At 36.0% G+C, this 16,595-nt stretch overlaps 1 protein-coding gene across 2 annotated transcripts in view; it reads left to right on the top strand.

Annotated features, from left to right (window-relative positions):
* Positions 1 to 16,595, top strand: part of map2k5 (mitogen-activated protein kinase kinase 5) — a 318,051-nt gene that overhangs the window by 19,778 nt on the left and 281,678 nt on the right. For both annotated transcript variants that reach the window (XM_059953007.1, XM_059953006.1), the window contains exon 3: positions 1,101 to 1,168. In XM_059953007.1, coding sequence (XP_059808990.1) covers positions 1,101 to 1,168 — 68 coding nt within the window. The remainder of the gene's footprint in view (positions 1 to 1,100; positions 1,169 to 16,595) is intronic.

The raw sequence follows: 16,595 nt of genomic DNA, 5'->3' as shown, positions 1-16,595 counted from the left end.
GCACATCCAACGTTTGTAAGTGCTCCTGAATTTCAATGCTACCCTCACAACACTGCTTGAGTATACACCATTAACAAGTGCAAAATGCTCTTGTGTACAAATGAGGATAATTCTTTAACAGTATATTTCACATTTGCAGGGATATCTTCCTATATTTCCTAAACAACACTTTGGAAAATATACTAGAATATTTAAAAACCGCTGTATAAATATAAAGGCTTATAGTGTTGAAGAATTTTACAGCAATAGTCAGTTTCTTATGATTGAGTGTTTGTGTTGTCATCTTGATTGCCTTACCTCATGCCCATTATCTAGCCACCTATTGACAGAAATGAATCTCAGAGTTGTACTGATATATGGTGACATATATGTGCTTTGATAATAAATTTACTTCGAACTTTGACCCTATATATAATTGAAGAGTTAAATACAGTGTAAACTGAGCACTGAAATGTTAAATATTTTCAGAGTAAATGGTACAGTTTTTATTTATGTTTTAGTGATGGCATTAGTAATTATATAGCATAACTTTTTTACTGTATACTGTAAAAGTTAATCATAGTGCATGTTATATGAGATAGTTCTATTGTATTTTAGCTTTTGTAATAAAGGTTAGAGGTTGTAACTTGTTCTATCAGATGAGAATGTTGCATTAAAGGCTCTTATGAAATTGGGTAACATATAGATAATTGACTTTCTTGTGGACATTAATGTTCATTGTTAAGTCCAAGTTTATACCAATTGTGTTTTACAGGCCAGTAAAGTATTATTGTCTTGCATAGTGCAATGAGAGCAATTTTTTTCAATGGATACCTTAATTCCACAATTCAAATGAAATTGTAAACTCATGGTGGATGGGCTACATATTGCTGTTTTCCACTCTCTCTGTCTAGAAGGAAAAAAACATTTGGTGATGAAATGCTTTCCAAATCCAGATAATTATAATGCATATTCGAGTATGACCCAAAGACCAGTATAACTTGCACTGTATTATTCCAAACCGTATTATCGTCTGTTTTGCATTCCAAACATTCTTTTAATTAGTCATGATGAATAGTTCAATTTGTCATATTCATAATTCATTCTTGTTTATTTTAAAGATGAAGATGAAGATGGGGATCGAATCACAGTACGCAGTGATGAGGAAATGAAAGCCATGTTATCATATGTAGGTATATTTGGGGCAGTTTGTATCACCTACTAAACATACAGTCCAAGCAATAATTTCATTTTGAGAATCTGACAGTTTTAAGCTTGTTATTATAAAGAAGTACCATGATACAATAAACCTTAATGAAGTAGGTATCTCTTTGGTTTCCCAGGTGTCATATATTGACTCAAAAATGATTAGTTTTTAAAAAATTGAATTGAATTGATTTTATTTCATACATCCTGCACGTACATGAGGAGTGAAAAATCTTTACATTATGTCTCCACCTAAATGTGCAATGTGCAATCTTATTAATTCATAAAAATAACTTCTAATAAATAGAACAGTCAATGTACCATTGAAATACTTTCAAATCAACGTGAGTTCTTTTGACCTGTTGGTCCTGGCTGTTAGGCTGCGGTACCGTTTCCCAGATGGTAGCAACTGGAATAGATTGTGGTTGGGGTGAATCAGGTACCCAATGATCCTTTGGGCCCTTTTTTCACACTTGTCTTTGTAAAAGTCCTAAATCATGGGAAGTTCACAACTACGGATGCGCTGGGCTGTACGCACCACTCTCTGCAGAGTCCTGCGATTAAGGGAGGTACGGTTCCCATACCAGGCAGTGATGCAGCCAGTCAGGATGCTCTCAATTGTGCCCCTGTAGAAAGTTCTTAGGATTTGGGGGCCCATACCAAACTTCGTCAACCATTTGAAGTGAAAGAGGTGCTGTTGTGCCTTTTTCACCACCCAGCTGGTGTGTACAGACCATGTGAGGTCCTGGGTGATGCGGATGCTGAAGAACTTAAAGCTGTTTATCCTCTCAACCCCAGATCTATTGACGTCAATAGTGTCTCCTAGCCTGTCACCATTCCTCTTGTAATCCACAACCAGCTCCTTTGTTTTTGTGACATTGAGGGAGAGGTTGGTTTCTTGACACCACTGCGTCAGAGAGATGACTTCTTCCCTGTGGGCCACCTCGTTGTTGTTTGAGATTAGGCCAATCAATGTAGTGTCGTTGGCAAATTTAATTAGCAGATTAGAGCTGTGGGTGTAAATATTCCCACATACCTTCAGAGATGTAAATATTTTTGTTACACTGAGTGGTATGATTTAGAATAATTTTGTTTAAGTTTTTGTCTGCAAATACAAGCTTGAAACAAAACGTGTAGGCTGAGCAGCTTGAAGCAGAAATTGGGATAAACATAGCTATTTTATTAAAGTACTTTATTCAAAGGAGCAAGGAAAATTGTTATGGCAATTTAATCCAATTTGGGTTAATTCAACTTAACAATTACACATTTCCAAAGATTTATGCACATCATACTTATTATATTACAGATGGAAATCATTCAATCCATCGGGTTGCTGCCACCTCTCACCAGAGAAATTCCCAGTTCCTCTGTCTCCGCCGCATCTGCTCCAAGGATGACGCTTTCCGTTCCAGGACATCTTAAATGTCCTCTTTCTTTAAGAATCATGGTTTCCCTTCTGCCGTCATTAATGATGCCCTTACCCGCATCTCCTCCATTTCCCGCACTTCTGCCCTCACCGCATCCTCTCATCACCACAACAGGGACAGAGTTCCCCGTGTCCTCCCCTACCACCCCATCAGCCTCCGGATCCAGCATATTATCCTCCGCAACTTCCGCCACCTTTAACAGGACCCCACCACTAAGCACATCTTTCCCTCTCTATCCCTCTCCACTTTCTGCAGGGATCGTTCCCTCCGCAACTGCCTGGTCCACACATCCCTCCCCACAGATCTCCCACCTGGCACTTATCCCTGCAAGAGTAAGTGCTACACCTGTCCCTACGCCTCCTTTCTTACCACCATTCAGGGCCCAAAACAGTCCTTCCAGGTGAAACAACACTTCACTTGTGAGTCTGTGGGGGTCATCTATTGCATCCGGTGCTCCTGGTGCGGCCTCCTCTACATCGGCGAGACCCGATGCAGATTGGGGGACTGCTTCGTCGAGCACCTCCACTCCGTTCACCACAACAGACAGGATCTCTCGGTTGCCACCCACTTCAACTCTGCTTCACATTCCCATTCAGATATGTCCATACATGGCCTCCTGTACTGCCATGATGAGACCAAACTCAGGTTGGAGGAGCAACACCTCATATATCGTCTGGGTAGTCTCCAGCCCCTTGGCATGAACATTGAATTCTCCAACCTCCGGTAATTCCCTGCCCCTCCCTTCCCCCATCTAAGTTTCACTCTGCCTCCTCCTCCAGCTGCCTATCACCTCTCATGATTCTGCCGCCTTCTACTACACATAGTGCTTTCCCCTTACATTCCTTCTTCACCTTTCCTGCCTATCCCCTCCCTGATTCCCCTCCCCCACCCCTTGGTCTTTCCTCTTATTGGTTTTTCACCTGGCACCTACCAGCCTTCTCCTTACCACCCTCCCCCCACCTTCTTTATAGTGCCCCTGCCCACTCCCTCTTCAGTCCTGAAGAAGGGTCTCGGCCCGAAATGTTGACTGTTCGTTTCCATGGATGCTGCCCGATCTGCTGAGTTCCTCCAGCTTGTTGTACGTGTTGGTTTGACCACAGCATCTGCAGTGTACTTTGTGTTTACCAGAGAAATTTTGTTCACCATTTATTTCCCAGAAATTTTTTCTCCCACATGCCCATTAACTTCCTCCTTATTCTCCTGTAACCCGGTTACATGAGTAATTTACTGTAGCCATTTAACTTTCCAGTACTCCTATGGGATATGAGGGGGGTGCGGGGAGGGGGATTGGAGGGAGAATGTACAGACTCCACACAGCCGACACCCGGAGGTAGGAACAAACCTGTGTCATTGGAGTTGTGAAGAAACAGCACTGAATGGTTTCTTGATCATTTTTACCATGTTTGAATTTAACTCTAATAAATGAACCATGAAGCAATTTCCCTCTTTTGCGTGAATTCAGCCAGTGAATACAACAGAACTGTTCCACTCTGGAATGTTGAACACAACATTGTTTCCAGGTGTATTTTCCAAAAGAAGTGGCAAGGGTAGCTGCTTGGGTCAGGACTTTGATTTTCTCTGCTTTGGTATCACCAAAGCATACCAATTCACCAGTCTAGGAATGAAAGCTGGAATATTTTTATTATATCATTGTGTGTCTTTATCAATAGCCAATAATAATTTCTGTTTAAAAAGTTTTAAGTGGCAAGAAATATTAAAGGTGTCAATGCTATATTTTCAGTTCCAGTCACAGCAAGAAAGGATGCATTACTACAGAGTCTTCATTTCAAGTAGTTGCGTACTTTACAGATGAAATGGTGTATTGTCTTCTGTTGCAACTACACTGTCTTTATCATCCTAGGTGTGGTAATTTTCCATCTTACTGTATAAAGGATTTTATGTGGGTGATATTTTGCTCTGTTTCCTTTGGTTTGGGAATTAATCTACTTGTGTTCACTGTGAAAATCCTATATAATTTATAAAATTTTTATTATTCTCGGTAGCCTCCTCTGAAACAGTGGACATGATCCTAGTATCTTAAATCACCCATCATTGTAGTTTTACAGTGTTAACAAATCCCAGCCACAACCTAGTACTTCTCTTTTCTTTTTCAATCTTTTTATTGAATTTCATATATTAAAAAAACATAACATAATAATGAATAGGTTATAAGCGCAGTAGACTTGAAGTTGAATTAATAATAAGATAACAATATCCTATTAAAATATCAACAAAAAATAGTACATTAATCAATCAAACTTATAATAATTATACATGAAAAAGAGTAAGAATAATCATCAAAAGAAAAAAAAATTAAAAATGCAAGAAAAAAATATATATTGAAAAAAAAATTAAAACTAAACTAAACTAACATGGGCAATAATAACAGTTTATATGTATATGATAGTGTCAAAAACTCCGGAACTCCATACCAGAACAAGAATAAACAGAGAGAAGGTCTGGAAGAGGCCAAATTAATTCATATGAAAGTGTCGAATGAATGGTCCCCAAGTTTCTTCAAATTTAATTGATGAGTCAAAAATAGAGCTTCTAATTTTTTCTAAGCTCAGATAAGAAATAGTTTAAGAGAACCACTGAAATGTGGTAGGAGGATTTACTTCTTTCCAATTTTGTAATATAGACCTTCTGGCCATTAATATTACAAAGGCGATCATTCATCTAATTGAAGGGGAAAACCGATTACCATCCGCATTTGGTATACCAAAAATTGCAGTAATAAAATGAGGTTGTAAATCAATATTCCAAATTGAGGAAATGGTAGCAAATATGTCCTTCCAATAGTTATATAAGGTGGGACATGACCAAAACATGTGGGTCAATGAAGCCACATCTGAATGACATCTGTCACATTGAGGGTTAATATGAGAATAGAATCGAGCAAGCTTATCTTTAGACATATGAGCTCTATGTACAACTTTAAATTGTATTAAAGCATGTTTAGTACATATAGAAGAAGAATTAACCATTTGTAAAATTTTTTCCCATTTTTCCGTTGATATATTATATTGAAGTTCTTTTTCCCATTCTTGTTTAATTCTACCTGATATTTCTGGTTGTATCTTCATAATCATATTATAAATAAGAGCCACTAATCCCTTCTGACAAGGATTTAAGGTAAAAATCAAACCTGAAAAATCTATCAAAGTTGAATTGGGGAAGGATGGTAGAACTTTATGTAAAAAATTTCTGATTTGTAGATATCTAAAAAAATTAGATTTAGGTAACTTAAATTTGTTGGAAAGTTGGTCGAAAGACATCAAACTACCTTAAAAAAAAAGATCACGAAAACATTTTATACCTTTCCTTTTCCATATGCTAAAAGCTTGATCTGTCAAAGAAGGTTTAAAAAAGAAGTTAAGTAAGATAGGGCTATCAAGAACAAAGTTTTTCAGAGTAAAAAACTTACGAAATTGAAACCAAATTCGTAATGTGTGTTTGACAATAGGGTTGGATATCTGTTTATTGAATTTAACTAAATCAGCAGGAAGAGAAGAACCAAGAACGGAGAATAGAGAATATCCCTGTGCATCATTACATTCTAAATTTACCCACTTTGTGGGCACAATGGTGAATCCAAATCTAATTTCCAATATATTAAGTTTCGAATATTATTTGCCCAATAGTAAAATCTAAAGTTAGGTAAAGCTAAACCACCATCTTTTTTAGATTTTTGTAATTGCCTTTTACTTAACCTGGGGTTTTTATTTTGCCACACAAATGAGGAAATTTTTGAATCAATGTTATCAAAAAAAGATTTAGGAATAAAAATTGGTAAGGCTTGAAATAAATATAAAAATTTTGGTAAAATCATCATTTTAAAAGCATTAATCCAACCAACTAATGATAAGGATAAGGGAGACCATCTTGTAGTAAGTTGTTGAATTTGATGAAGCATAGGTAAAAAATTCAGTCTGAATAAATCTTTATATTTCTTGGTAATTTTTATACCTAAATAGATAAAGTTATCAGTAACAACTTTAAATGGTATCCTGTCATTCAATAAAGTTTGCGCGTTTAAAGGGAATAATTCACTCTTATCCAAGTTTAGTTTATAACCAGAAAAACTACCAAATTGAGCCAACAAGGATAAAATAGCAGGAATAGACCTGTCAGGATCAGAAATATATAACAACAAGTCATCAGCATAAAGTGATAACTTGTATAACTTCTCATTACGGGTAATACCAAAAATATTAGGAGATTCACGAATAGCAATGGCTAAAGATTCTAATGCGATATTAAATAATAAAGGACTTAAGGGACAACCTTGTCTCCTACCACGAGATAATTGAAAAAAAGAGGATCTGTAATTATTTGTAAGAACAGAAGCAACAGGTTTATAATATATTAATTTAATCCATGATATAAAATTAGGACTAAAATTAAAATTTCTCAAAGCATTAAATAAGTATGTCCATTCAACTCTATCAAAAGCTTTTTCAGCATCTAATGAAATAACACATTCTGGGGTTGTGGGTGATGAAGTATAAATTATATTAATCAATTTTCTAACATTAAAAAAGGAATACCGATTCTTAATAAAACCAGTTTGGTCTTCTGAAATAATCTGTGATAGTAACTTTTCTAACCTAATAGCTAAAATTTTTGTAAGAATCTTAGAGTCTACATTTAATAGCGATATAGGGCGATAAGATGCACATAAAGTAGGATCCTTATCTTTTTTAAGAATTAGAGAGATAGTAGCTTCATAAAAAGACTGGGGTAATCTCTTCTTAGCAAATGCATCATTAAAGATTTCACATAACCAAGGGGAAAGCAAAGAAGAAAAAGTTTTTAAAAATTCTATAATATAACCATCAGGACCAGGAGCTTTCCCTGAATTCATTGATGAGATAGCCTCTCCTATTTCGGCCAGAGAGATAGGAGCATCGAACAAGCTCCGATCTTCATCTGTCAGTTTGGGAATATTCAAATTGTTAAAAAAATTATCCATCATGGACAGATCGCCATCAAATTCTGATTGATATAAAGATTTATAAAAATCTTGGAAAGTGTTATTGATTTCTTTATGTTCAGTAGTTAGATTACCGTCTTGTTTACGAATTTTAATAATTTGTTGCTTAGTCGAAATAGCTTTTAATTGGTTAGCTAACAATTTACCAGTTCGATCACTATGAATAGAAAATTGAGCCCTGGTCCTAATTAATTGATTCTCAATTGAAGAAGATAATAATAAGCTATGCTCCATTTGAAGCTCAACTCTCTTCTTATAAAGTTCTTTGGTAGGAGTCACGGAATAAATCTTATCAATTTCTTTAATTTTATCCACTAATAAAGCAATATCTAAATATCTTTGTTTTCTTTTACCAACGGAATATGAGATAATTTGTCCACGGATAAAAGCCTTAAAAGAGTCCCAAAGTATTCCTCTGTCAATCTCTTCAGTATAGTTTGTTGAGAAAAACAAGTCAATTTGCTGTTTTATGAAGGTGATAAATTCTGGATCTTGAAGCAAAGTAGCGTTAAGTCTCCCAAGATCTAGTATAATTGGAAGAGTCCGAAATCTTGATAGATAACTTCAAAGGTGCATGATCCGAAATGGCAATAGAATCATATTTACAATCAGTAACATCTGTTAATAAACGATGATCAATAAGGAAATAATCAATTCTAGAATAACTGTGATATACATGTGAAAAAAACAAAAATTCTTTGTCTTTAGGGTTCAAAAACTGCCATATTTCAGTAATTCCCGAATCAACCATAAAGGAATTAATAAGTAAGGCTGATCTATTCGGAAGAATTCGAATAGGTTTAGATCTATCCATCAAAGGATTCAGACAACAATTGAAATCTCCACCCATTATCAACATATATTCATTTAGATTAGGAAGGGAAGTAAATAAACATTTAAAAAATTCAGGGCAGTCAAAGTTTGGAGCATAAATATTAACTAGCACCACTTTTCGATTAAAAAGTGAACCAGTTATCAACAAAAATCTGCCCTGTGGATCAGAAATAATCTCATGATGTGTAAACGAGATTGAGGGGTCTATAAAAATAGACACACCCCTAATTTTGGCGGTACAATTCGAGTGAAATTGTTGACCCTTCCAGAACCTAAAAAAGCATTGATTATCCTCCCTCCTAATATGGGTCTCCTGTGCAAAGATAATATTAGCATTTAGTCTATGGAATACTTTAATTTTTTTTTACGTTTAATCGGATGATTTAAACCATTAGTATTCCAAGAGATAAAGTTAATAGACTTATCCATCATGCCAATATTAATTGTATATATCATAAAAGGTTAAAAAGACACATACCCCATAATTCAGGAAGAAGGAAAAATGATTCAGGAGCAACCGGAGAACATGACACCTCAACAATATTAATAATTTAAAGTCGGCCCATAAACTAAAAGCAAAAAAATAAAAAGCAAAAGCATGAAAAAACATCCCTACCCCCTCCCCCAACCCCACGAAAAAAAGCCAAGCGGCAGGCGCACAAACTAATACTAATATTACCCCCATTTTCAAGATGGGAACTCCATGAAAAGAAAAAAAAAGAGACTATATAACACCCAAACCTAGTACTTCTCATGCACTAAGAATAGCATGAACCCTCAAAATGAGTGGATGTTATTCTATATTATTCATTAATATACATCCAGATACAAGGCTAGCTAACCATGTGGTATAATTATAGATGTGTTATTTAATGTAATATCTCCTAGAAAAAAATAACATACAGGCTGTCCCGAGCACATCCTTCGGTGTGTTGCTTGTTAACACAAACGACACATTTCACTGTATGTTCTGCATGTGATAAATCTGAATCTGAAAAATGGCAAATGTCTTTTGAAATGCAATTGCTGTGTAGGATCTCTACAGAGTGGGCTATAACATACCTTGTGAGTCGAAATACTGCAAACAAACCAGTTTGGCTTTTTTTTTAAGGTTGTGAATCCCTGTTGTCTCTATATTATTAATATTTGCAAGACATATTCACCACATTGCATATCTGGAAATCTAAAATTTAGGACATAACTTTATTAGAGTCAAAAATACATTCCTTCTTTTGAAATAACTCATTTGCTTCCTCATTATAATTCTCAAATTTAATATATTTTGAATTTAAGCAGTCTTCCTTGGCTGTCAGCAAGACCATCACACAGTGGATCAAGAAATTTTGCCTGAAGCCACTTTCCATTTCTCATTCTTTAATTTCTTTCATATCGATGATAGTATTGAATACATACAAAATGGTTCTGTCAACAGGTCACAGACACACATGCAGAATGCTGGGATTTCTTTGAATCAGGATTGTATGCATGAAGGTTTACTGAAATAATTGTTCTTTCGGTTTTGTAATAGAAGAAGGGGGTGTCCATTTGATATTTGAAGATTTCTAAAGGAAGAAGATAATTCTGGGTTTTAATTTAACTGCGGTCATTGGCTCCTTGACTGTGGCTATGACTTGACAAAGCTGACATTTTATCTTGGTTTTAAAATTGTATTTGTTGAATCTTGATGCTACCAGATCAAAAGATTGACTTTGAGATATTCTGCATGGAATTGATGTCAAGACTATTAGATTTTTGCCACTAAGATATTACATGGGGCAGTAGCCAAACTAAATCTATTTGCTCAAAATGTATCTCTTGTTTTTTTTTCCAACAAACCAGACATACCAAAGTATTGGAAAGAGGAAATAATCTAATCTGTCTGTGAGTTACTTCAGAACTGCTTTCTTTTGATTTTGTTTCAAACGTACAATTTAAAACAGCAAGATTGCTGTTTAACAGTCAAACAAGTGAAGATGAAGTCATTTTAAAAAGCAGACTAAATAAGGCAATACTTTGGTTGAATTAATTGCCTTTGGGACATATAATTAGCAACAACTTTCAACACTTGTTATTATATTTAAGTTATAACAATGAGGATGTGCAAATTAACATTTTACTTTGAAAATAAAATTTAATTAGGATTAGGCAGCAAAGGGATCTGGAAATACAAGTTTCCAAATCAATATAAGGTTCAACATGGTCTTATAAAGCCACATTAGGGAAATAACCAGGATTTATTTCTAAAAGACTATAACCGAAAAGTAGATAAGTTTCAGTAAAGCAACTTCAAATCTTAATTAGATCACACTCTGAGTACTAGCTTTTATTCCACATTATTTACTTAACTGAATTTGCATTCCCAACTGGTGCAGTAGAACTTGAACTTATCGCTGTATGAACTTACTTCATACCTTGGAATTATTGAATACAAATGATGCCTTGATGTTGAGCAGTCCCTTTCACTTCCATTCTGGAATTATCTCTTATATGAACTTTAGAACAAAACACGTAATGAGCTCTGAAGATATGTTCCTGGTAGAATGAGTATCATTGAGCAGGATATTATGAGTAAATTCCAGTTCGTCAACTTGAGAGTAGCTTGTTTGTTCTGTACTTAGCTGGATTGTTTTTAATGTAGATATAATTAACCAGTGCAGTTTTCCATTTGCCTTCTTGGTTTCTGTATTGGCATGAGGCTCGGCTAGCTTGGGAGCCTAAATCATCACTGCAGTTGGTACATGATGGAAGACCCACAGCTGCTGTTGTATCCAGAGCACAGTCTAATACAGTAAACTTTGATAATCCAGCACCTCTCAGACTTTGATACCCAATAAGCAGATTTTCTTTAACCAGTGTTAGTTCTATTAACAATCAAACACGCTTTATTTCACTTTTTATATGTGGTACAGTAGAAGAATAAATTACAAAGTGAACTTAGTAAGTTTAAAGGGAGCAGGAAGTATATAATCATTCTGGACCCAAACCTGTGGCCTCTGGCATTCTAGACCCTTTGTTTGTGCTCTGAATCTCAGCTCATATTTTCAATAGATTAATGAGCCAGATAGTAGACTGCCTGAATTTCTGAACATTCAGATAATGGATTATCAGAGTTTTACTGTATTACACAGAGTGAAAGACTTCCCTTAATACTATCTTTTGTGACCTTTGAAATCTCAGGAGATTGATCATCTACAGGAATCTTCTGGGGAAAGATCATTGCAAGTGCTTTGCTGTTGGCTTTTATATTCAGACAAGGTCTATGATTGCTGAAGATGTAAAAATAGCTTCTTGTGCTGATCTGTGCTGATATTCCTTCTTGTAAAGTTGTACATGTCAAAGAGATCTGATTCTTCCAAATTCCAGTGACTGTTGGTCTCATCTCACTCATATTTTTTGTTATTTAGAGATATAGTACAGTAATAGGTCTTTCCGGTCCAACAAGCCCACGCTGCCCAATTACACCCATGTGACCAATTAATCTACTAATCTGTTTTTGGATTGTGGGAGGAAACTGCAGCAATTGAAAAAATCCCACGTGGTCATGGGGAGAAAGTAGAAACTCCTTACAGGCAGCAGTGGAATTGAACCTGGGCCCCAAGCGTGCTATGTGGCAATGTTCCCACCCACCACCACCCTCTCAATGCTTTGCTAGAAACAATCCACATTATTGCAGCTTAGAAGAGAAATTTCACCTTTCTTTAGGCACAGAGACCAAAAATTGTGTACATTATCCCAAATAGATCTTGCCAAAGCCCTGTACACCCTCAGCAAGACTTCCTTATTTTTTACTCCACCTCTCTTGTAATTGGTTTTCTATATTCTATCTGAACCTGCCTGTTTCTGCATTTTATGAACTGGTGCACCAAAATTCTTCTGTGTAACAGACTTGCTGATTTCTCTCTGTTTAAAGGTTTTCTGCTTTCCCCACCAAATGCAAAAGCTACACATTTTTGTAATAATAATTCTGGCATCTTTCTTTATCTTCTCCCTGAAGTTCATTTTCTTCATCTAGTTTTGTATCATTTGCAAAAGTGGAAATGATGTGCTGTTCTATGTTCTACGATATTTTCTTCATTTAATTGTTTAATGTAAATAGTGAATGTTTGAGGACCTAAAGCAGATCACAGTGGCACCCAGTATGCTGCTTGGATTAGAGAGGATATGCTATAAAGAGAGTTTGGATAAATTGGGATTGTTTTCTCTGGAGCAGTGGAGGCTGAGAGGTGATCTGATAGAAGTTTATAAGGTTATTAGAGAGTATAGACAGCCAGTATCTTTCTCCCAGGGTTGAAATGTCTCATTCCAGAGGGCATTAGGTGAGAGGGAGTAAGTATTTTTTATACAGAGATTGTCTGGATTACACTGGGTTACAATTTCCCTCGGGATCAATAAAGTATGTCTGTCTGTCTGCCTGGAGGCAAATATGTTAGGGGTGCTCAAGAGGCTTTTAGATAGGACAAAAAGTGCAGCAAATGGAAGGACATGGCCAGAAACATGAGAAAGTCTGCAAATGTTGGAAATCCAAAGCAACACACACAAAATGCTGGAGGAACTCAGCAAGTCAGGCACCATTTATGGAAATGAATCAACAATTGATGTTTCAGGCTGAGACCCTTCTTCAGGAGTGAAAATGAAGGGGGTAGATGCCAAAATAAAAAAGTGTGGGGAGCAGAAGGAGGATAGCTAGGTGATAGGTGAAGCCAAGTTGGTAGGAAAGATAAAAGGCTGGAAATGAAGGAATCTGAGAGGAGAGTGGAGCATAGGAGAAAGGGAAGGAGGAGGGGACCCGAGGGAGATTAGTGGTAGATGAGAAAAAGTAAGAGGCCAGAGTGGGCAAAAGAAGAAGAGGGAAGGGGAGGGGGAGGGAATTTTTTTTAATGGGAAGGAGGTGTTGATATTCATGCCATCAGGTTGGAGGCTACCAGACAGAATGTAAGGCTTTGTTCCTCCATCCTGAGGGTGGCCTCATCTTGGCACAAGGGCAGGCCATGGACCGGCATGTCGGAAGAGGAATTAAAATGTTTGGCCACTGGGAAGTTCTGCTTTTGGTGGATGGAGCCATGGTACTCAACAAAGCAATCCCTCAACTTATGACGGATCTCACCAATGTAGAGGAGGCTGCATTGGGAGTTCCGGACACAATAGATGACACCAGCAGATTTTGCAGGTGAATTGTTGACTCACCAGGAAGGGGCCATGAATGGAGGTGAAGGAAGAAGTGAATGGGCAGGTGGAGCACTTTGTCTGCTTGCAGGGATAAGCACCCTGAGAGAGATTAGTGGGGAGGGACGAATGGACAAGGGAACAAATTGTGGAGGATATAAATATTGTGAAGTTTTGTTGGGCATTTGATTACTATTTTAATTAGTTCAGCACAACATCGTAGGCTGAAAGACCTGTTCCTGTGCTGTACTGTATAATCCATCAATGTATGATCTATCATTACTGTATTATCTATCAATACTCTATTCCAGCAATCTGTCATCCATGCCTATTCCCCTATTACCCCACCATTGAAACTTTACTTTGTGTAATAATTACAAAGAAGGCACGACAGCGGATATATTTCATTATGAGTTTGACAAGACTTCGTATGTTACCATGCCTCTCGCAAATTTCTACCGATGTACTGGAGAGCATTCTAACTGGTTGCATCACTACCTGGTATGGAGGGGCCATTGCACAAAGTCAGAAAAGGCTGCAGGAAGTTGCAAACTCAGCCATTTCCATCATGGGCACTAGTTTCCCCAGTGTTAAGGACATCTTCAAAATATGATGCATCAAGAAGGCGGCATCTGTCATTAAGGACTCCTATCACCCAAGACATCCATTCTTCTCAATGCTAGCATTAAGGAGGAAGTATAGGAGCCAGAGGACATAAACTTAGTATTTTAAGAGCAGTTTCTTTTGCTCCACCATCAGATTCCTGAATGGACAATGAACCCATGTACACTAACTCAATTTTTTTTTGTTTTTGCACTACTTATTTAATTATACATATATTGTAATATATAGTTTTAAAAATTATTTTTATTGCAATGCACTGCTGCCTCAAAAACACAAATTTCATGACATATGACAGTGCTATTAAACCCAATTCTGTTGTCTGGTACTTATCAAATGTTGAAAACAGATACTACATCCACAGGTTTCTTCCTGGTACCTGGTTATGACTGCTTTAGGAAAGCTCAATTTGTGTTATCCAGTGCAATTTTCTCTTCGTAAAATCATGTTGACTGTGCTTAACACTCTTTTCTAAGAATCTCATCATTACATGCTAAAATAGTGGATTCCAGAACTTTGGCCATAATAGGTACCAGCCTAACCAGCTTTAACTGTAGTTGCCCATGTTTTCTGTGTCTCTTGGTTAATAGCAATGTGACATTTTCAAGAAATAATTGAAAATACAGGCAATTTAAGATCATCATTAATAGATTCACTATCTCTGCTGTTATCCTTTTTTTGTTTTAAAAATATGTTTAAAATGATCTTTCAGTCATTCTTGTTCATGCTATTTTTAAATTGGTGAATTGTGTCAGGAATTGTTGATAAAGAATCTGCTTTCTATCACTTTGTTATGTCATGTGAATAAACCATAATGACGTATCTGTGACAGTTTAGTCTTCTTTACTATGGCTTCTAATTTGTAAGAATTCATGGGCTTTCTTATGTCCAAGTGAGCAAACAAGAACAAACCACTGCGTTTTGATTTTTGTAAAATTGTTTCTCAGATAAAATTGATAGCAAATATTCTAATACAGTTTGTGCAAACTTACAAACACAATTATAGAAAATTATCCATGTTAATAGAAATGTCTTTAACATATAAAATATTAAGTTTTATAAGTTGAAAATTATTTGCATTTCAATGAGGTGGTGAAGTGATCTTAAAACTATGGACAAAATACTGAGAAACCAGTAAATGCTGGGATGTTGAGTAGCTGGATATAGCTTCTGAGCTGAAACATGTGAAGGTCAACTGAAAAGAAGGGGCTTCATGATATAAAGCTTAGAATATCGAGTGTTTCTTCTTCATCATTGAACCAACTCCTGGAATTCCCTGTACAGTGTAGGAATATCTTCATCACAGAAACTGGAGCAATTAAAGAAGATGACTGACCACCACCTTATGGACAAAAAGGAATGGACAATAAATGCCAAATTTTGTCACCAATCCCCTAATCCAATGAATAGATCACTGTGATAAAAATTCTGCAGGCAGGATAATTATTTTTGCACTTCCATTGCCTTGGCCAGATGCAACAGGAGGTCTAAGATAATTCTCCAGACAAAATGGGACAAAGCTTTTTTTTTCTGACATTTCTAGAAGTAGTTCCATAGTTACTGATCAGATCATCATGAACATTAAGAAAAATAGTTTTTAATGATTTTTTCCATTATATAATAGCTATATGCACCATAAATTTTAGTATCCTTTATGCATTACTTAATAGTTACAGCTCATTAAAAATGAGCCCCTGGGCTTTTTTAAATAACACTTTCCACAAGAGATAGCTTTAACCCCTAAAAGACTATTATAAAATTAGTCTATGTTGCACTGTGGAATAAAAGGTAATAACTTGACAGTGTGGTATTTTAAATTAGATTAAATTCCTGGCATAAATTAATGGTATTTGGTCAAAATTGTGCATTGAAGTGTTTCTGAAAGGGAATTAAGAAAGAACAACAAATATTGGCCTTGCTGGTGATGAATATGTTCATAAAGGACCTAAAGTACAGAGCACAAGACTATCATGATTGTAAATTTCCAAATATCAAACGTTTGAATATTTTGTTTGATTATGGTACCAGTTATGATCTCAGATTCTTTTATTCTTAACTCTTCTTCCTAGTTCATCCACAATTGACATCTTAAGTTACAGATAATGTTTTTGATTCTTTAAAATCAAGCTACTAATTTTGTACAACATTTTGAGCTTATATGAATAACAGAATTAAAAGCCACAGATCTGGCTCAAAATTAGGAAATGCAAAGCCAAGTTAGATATGAGGAATTAATATTTTTGAATGCTAGTTATCAAATTCATTCTAACCCCACAGTGGTGGCAGTGTTATTCAAGATACCTTCATATTGTGCTTAACGATGGTGTCATCATTAATTTGGGTTTTGTGCAGCTAGGAGTTCTAAAACG

Source organism: Hypanus sabinus, chromosome 28 (assembly GCF_030144855.1).
Source record: "Hypanus sabinus isolate sHypSab1 chromosome 28, sHypSab1.hap1, whole genome shotgun sequence".
Classification (NCBI taxonomy): Eukaryota; Metazoa; Chordata; class Chondrichthyes; order Myliobatiformes; family Dasyatidae; genus Hypanus; species Hypanus sabinus.
Note: the sequence above shows the minus strand (reverse complement) of the source record. Positions and strands in the feature narration are given on the sequence as shown.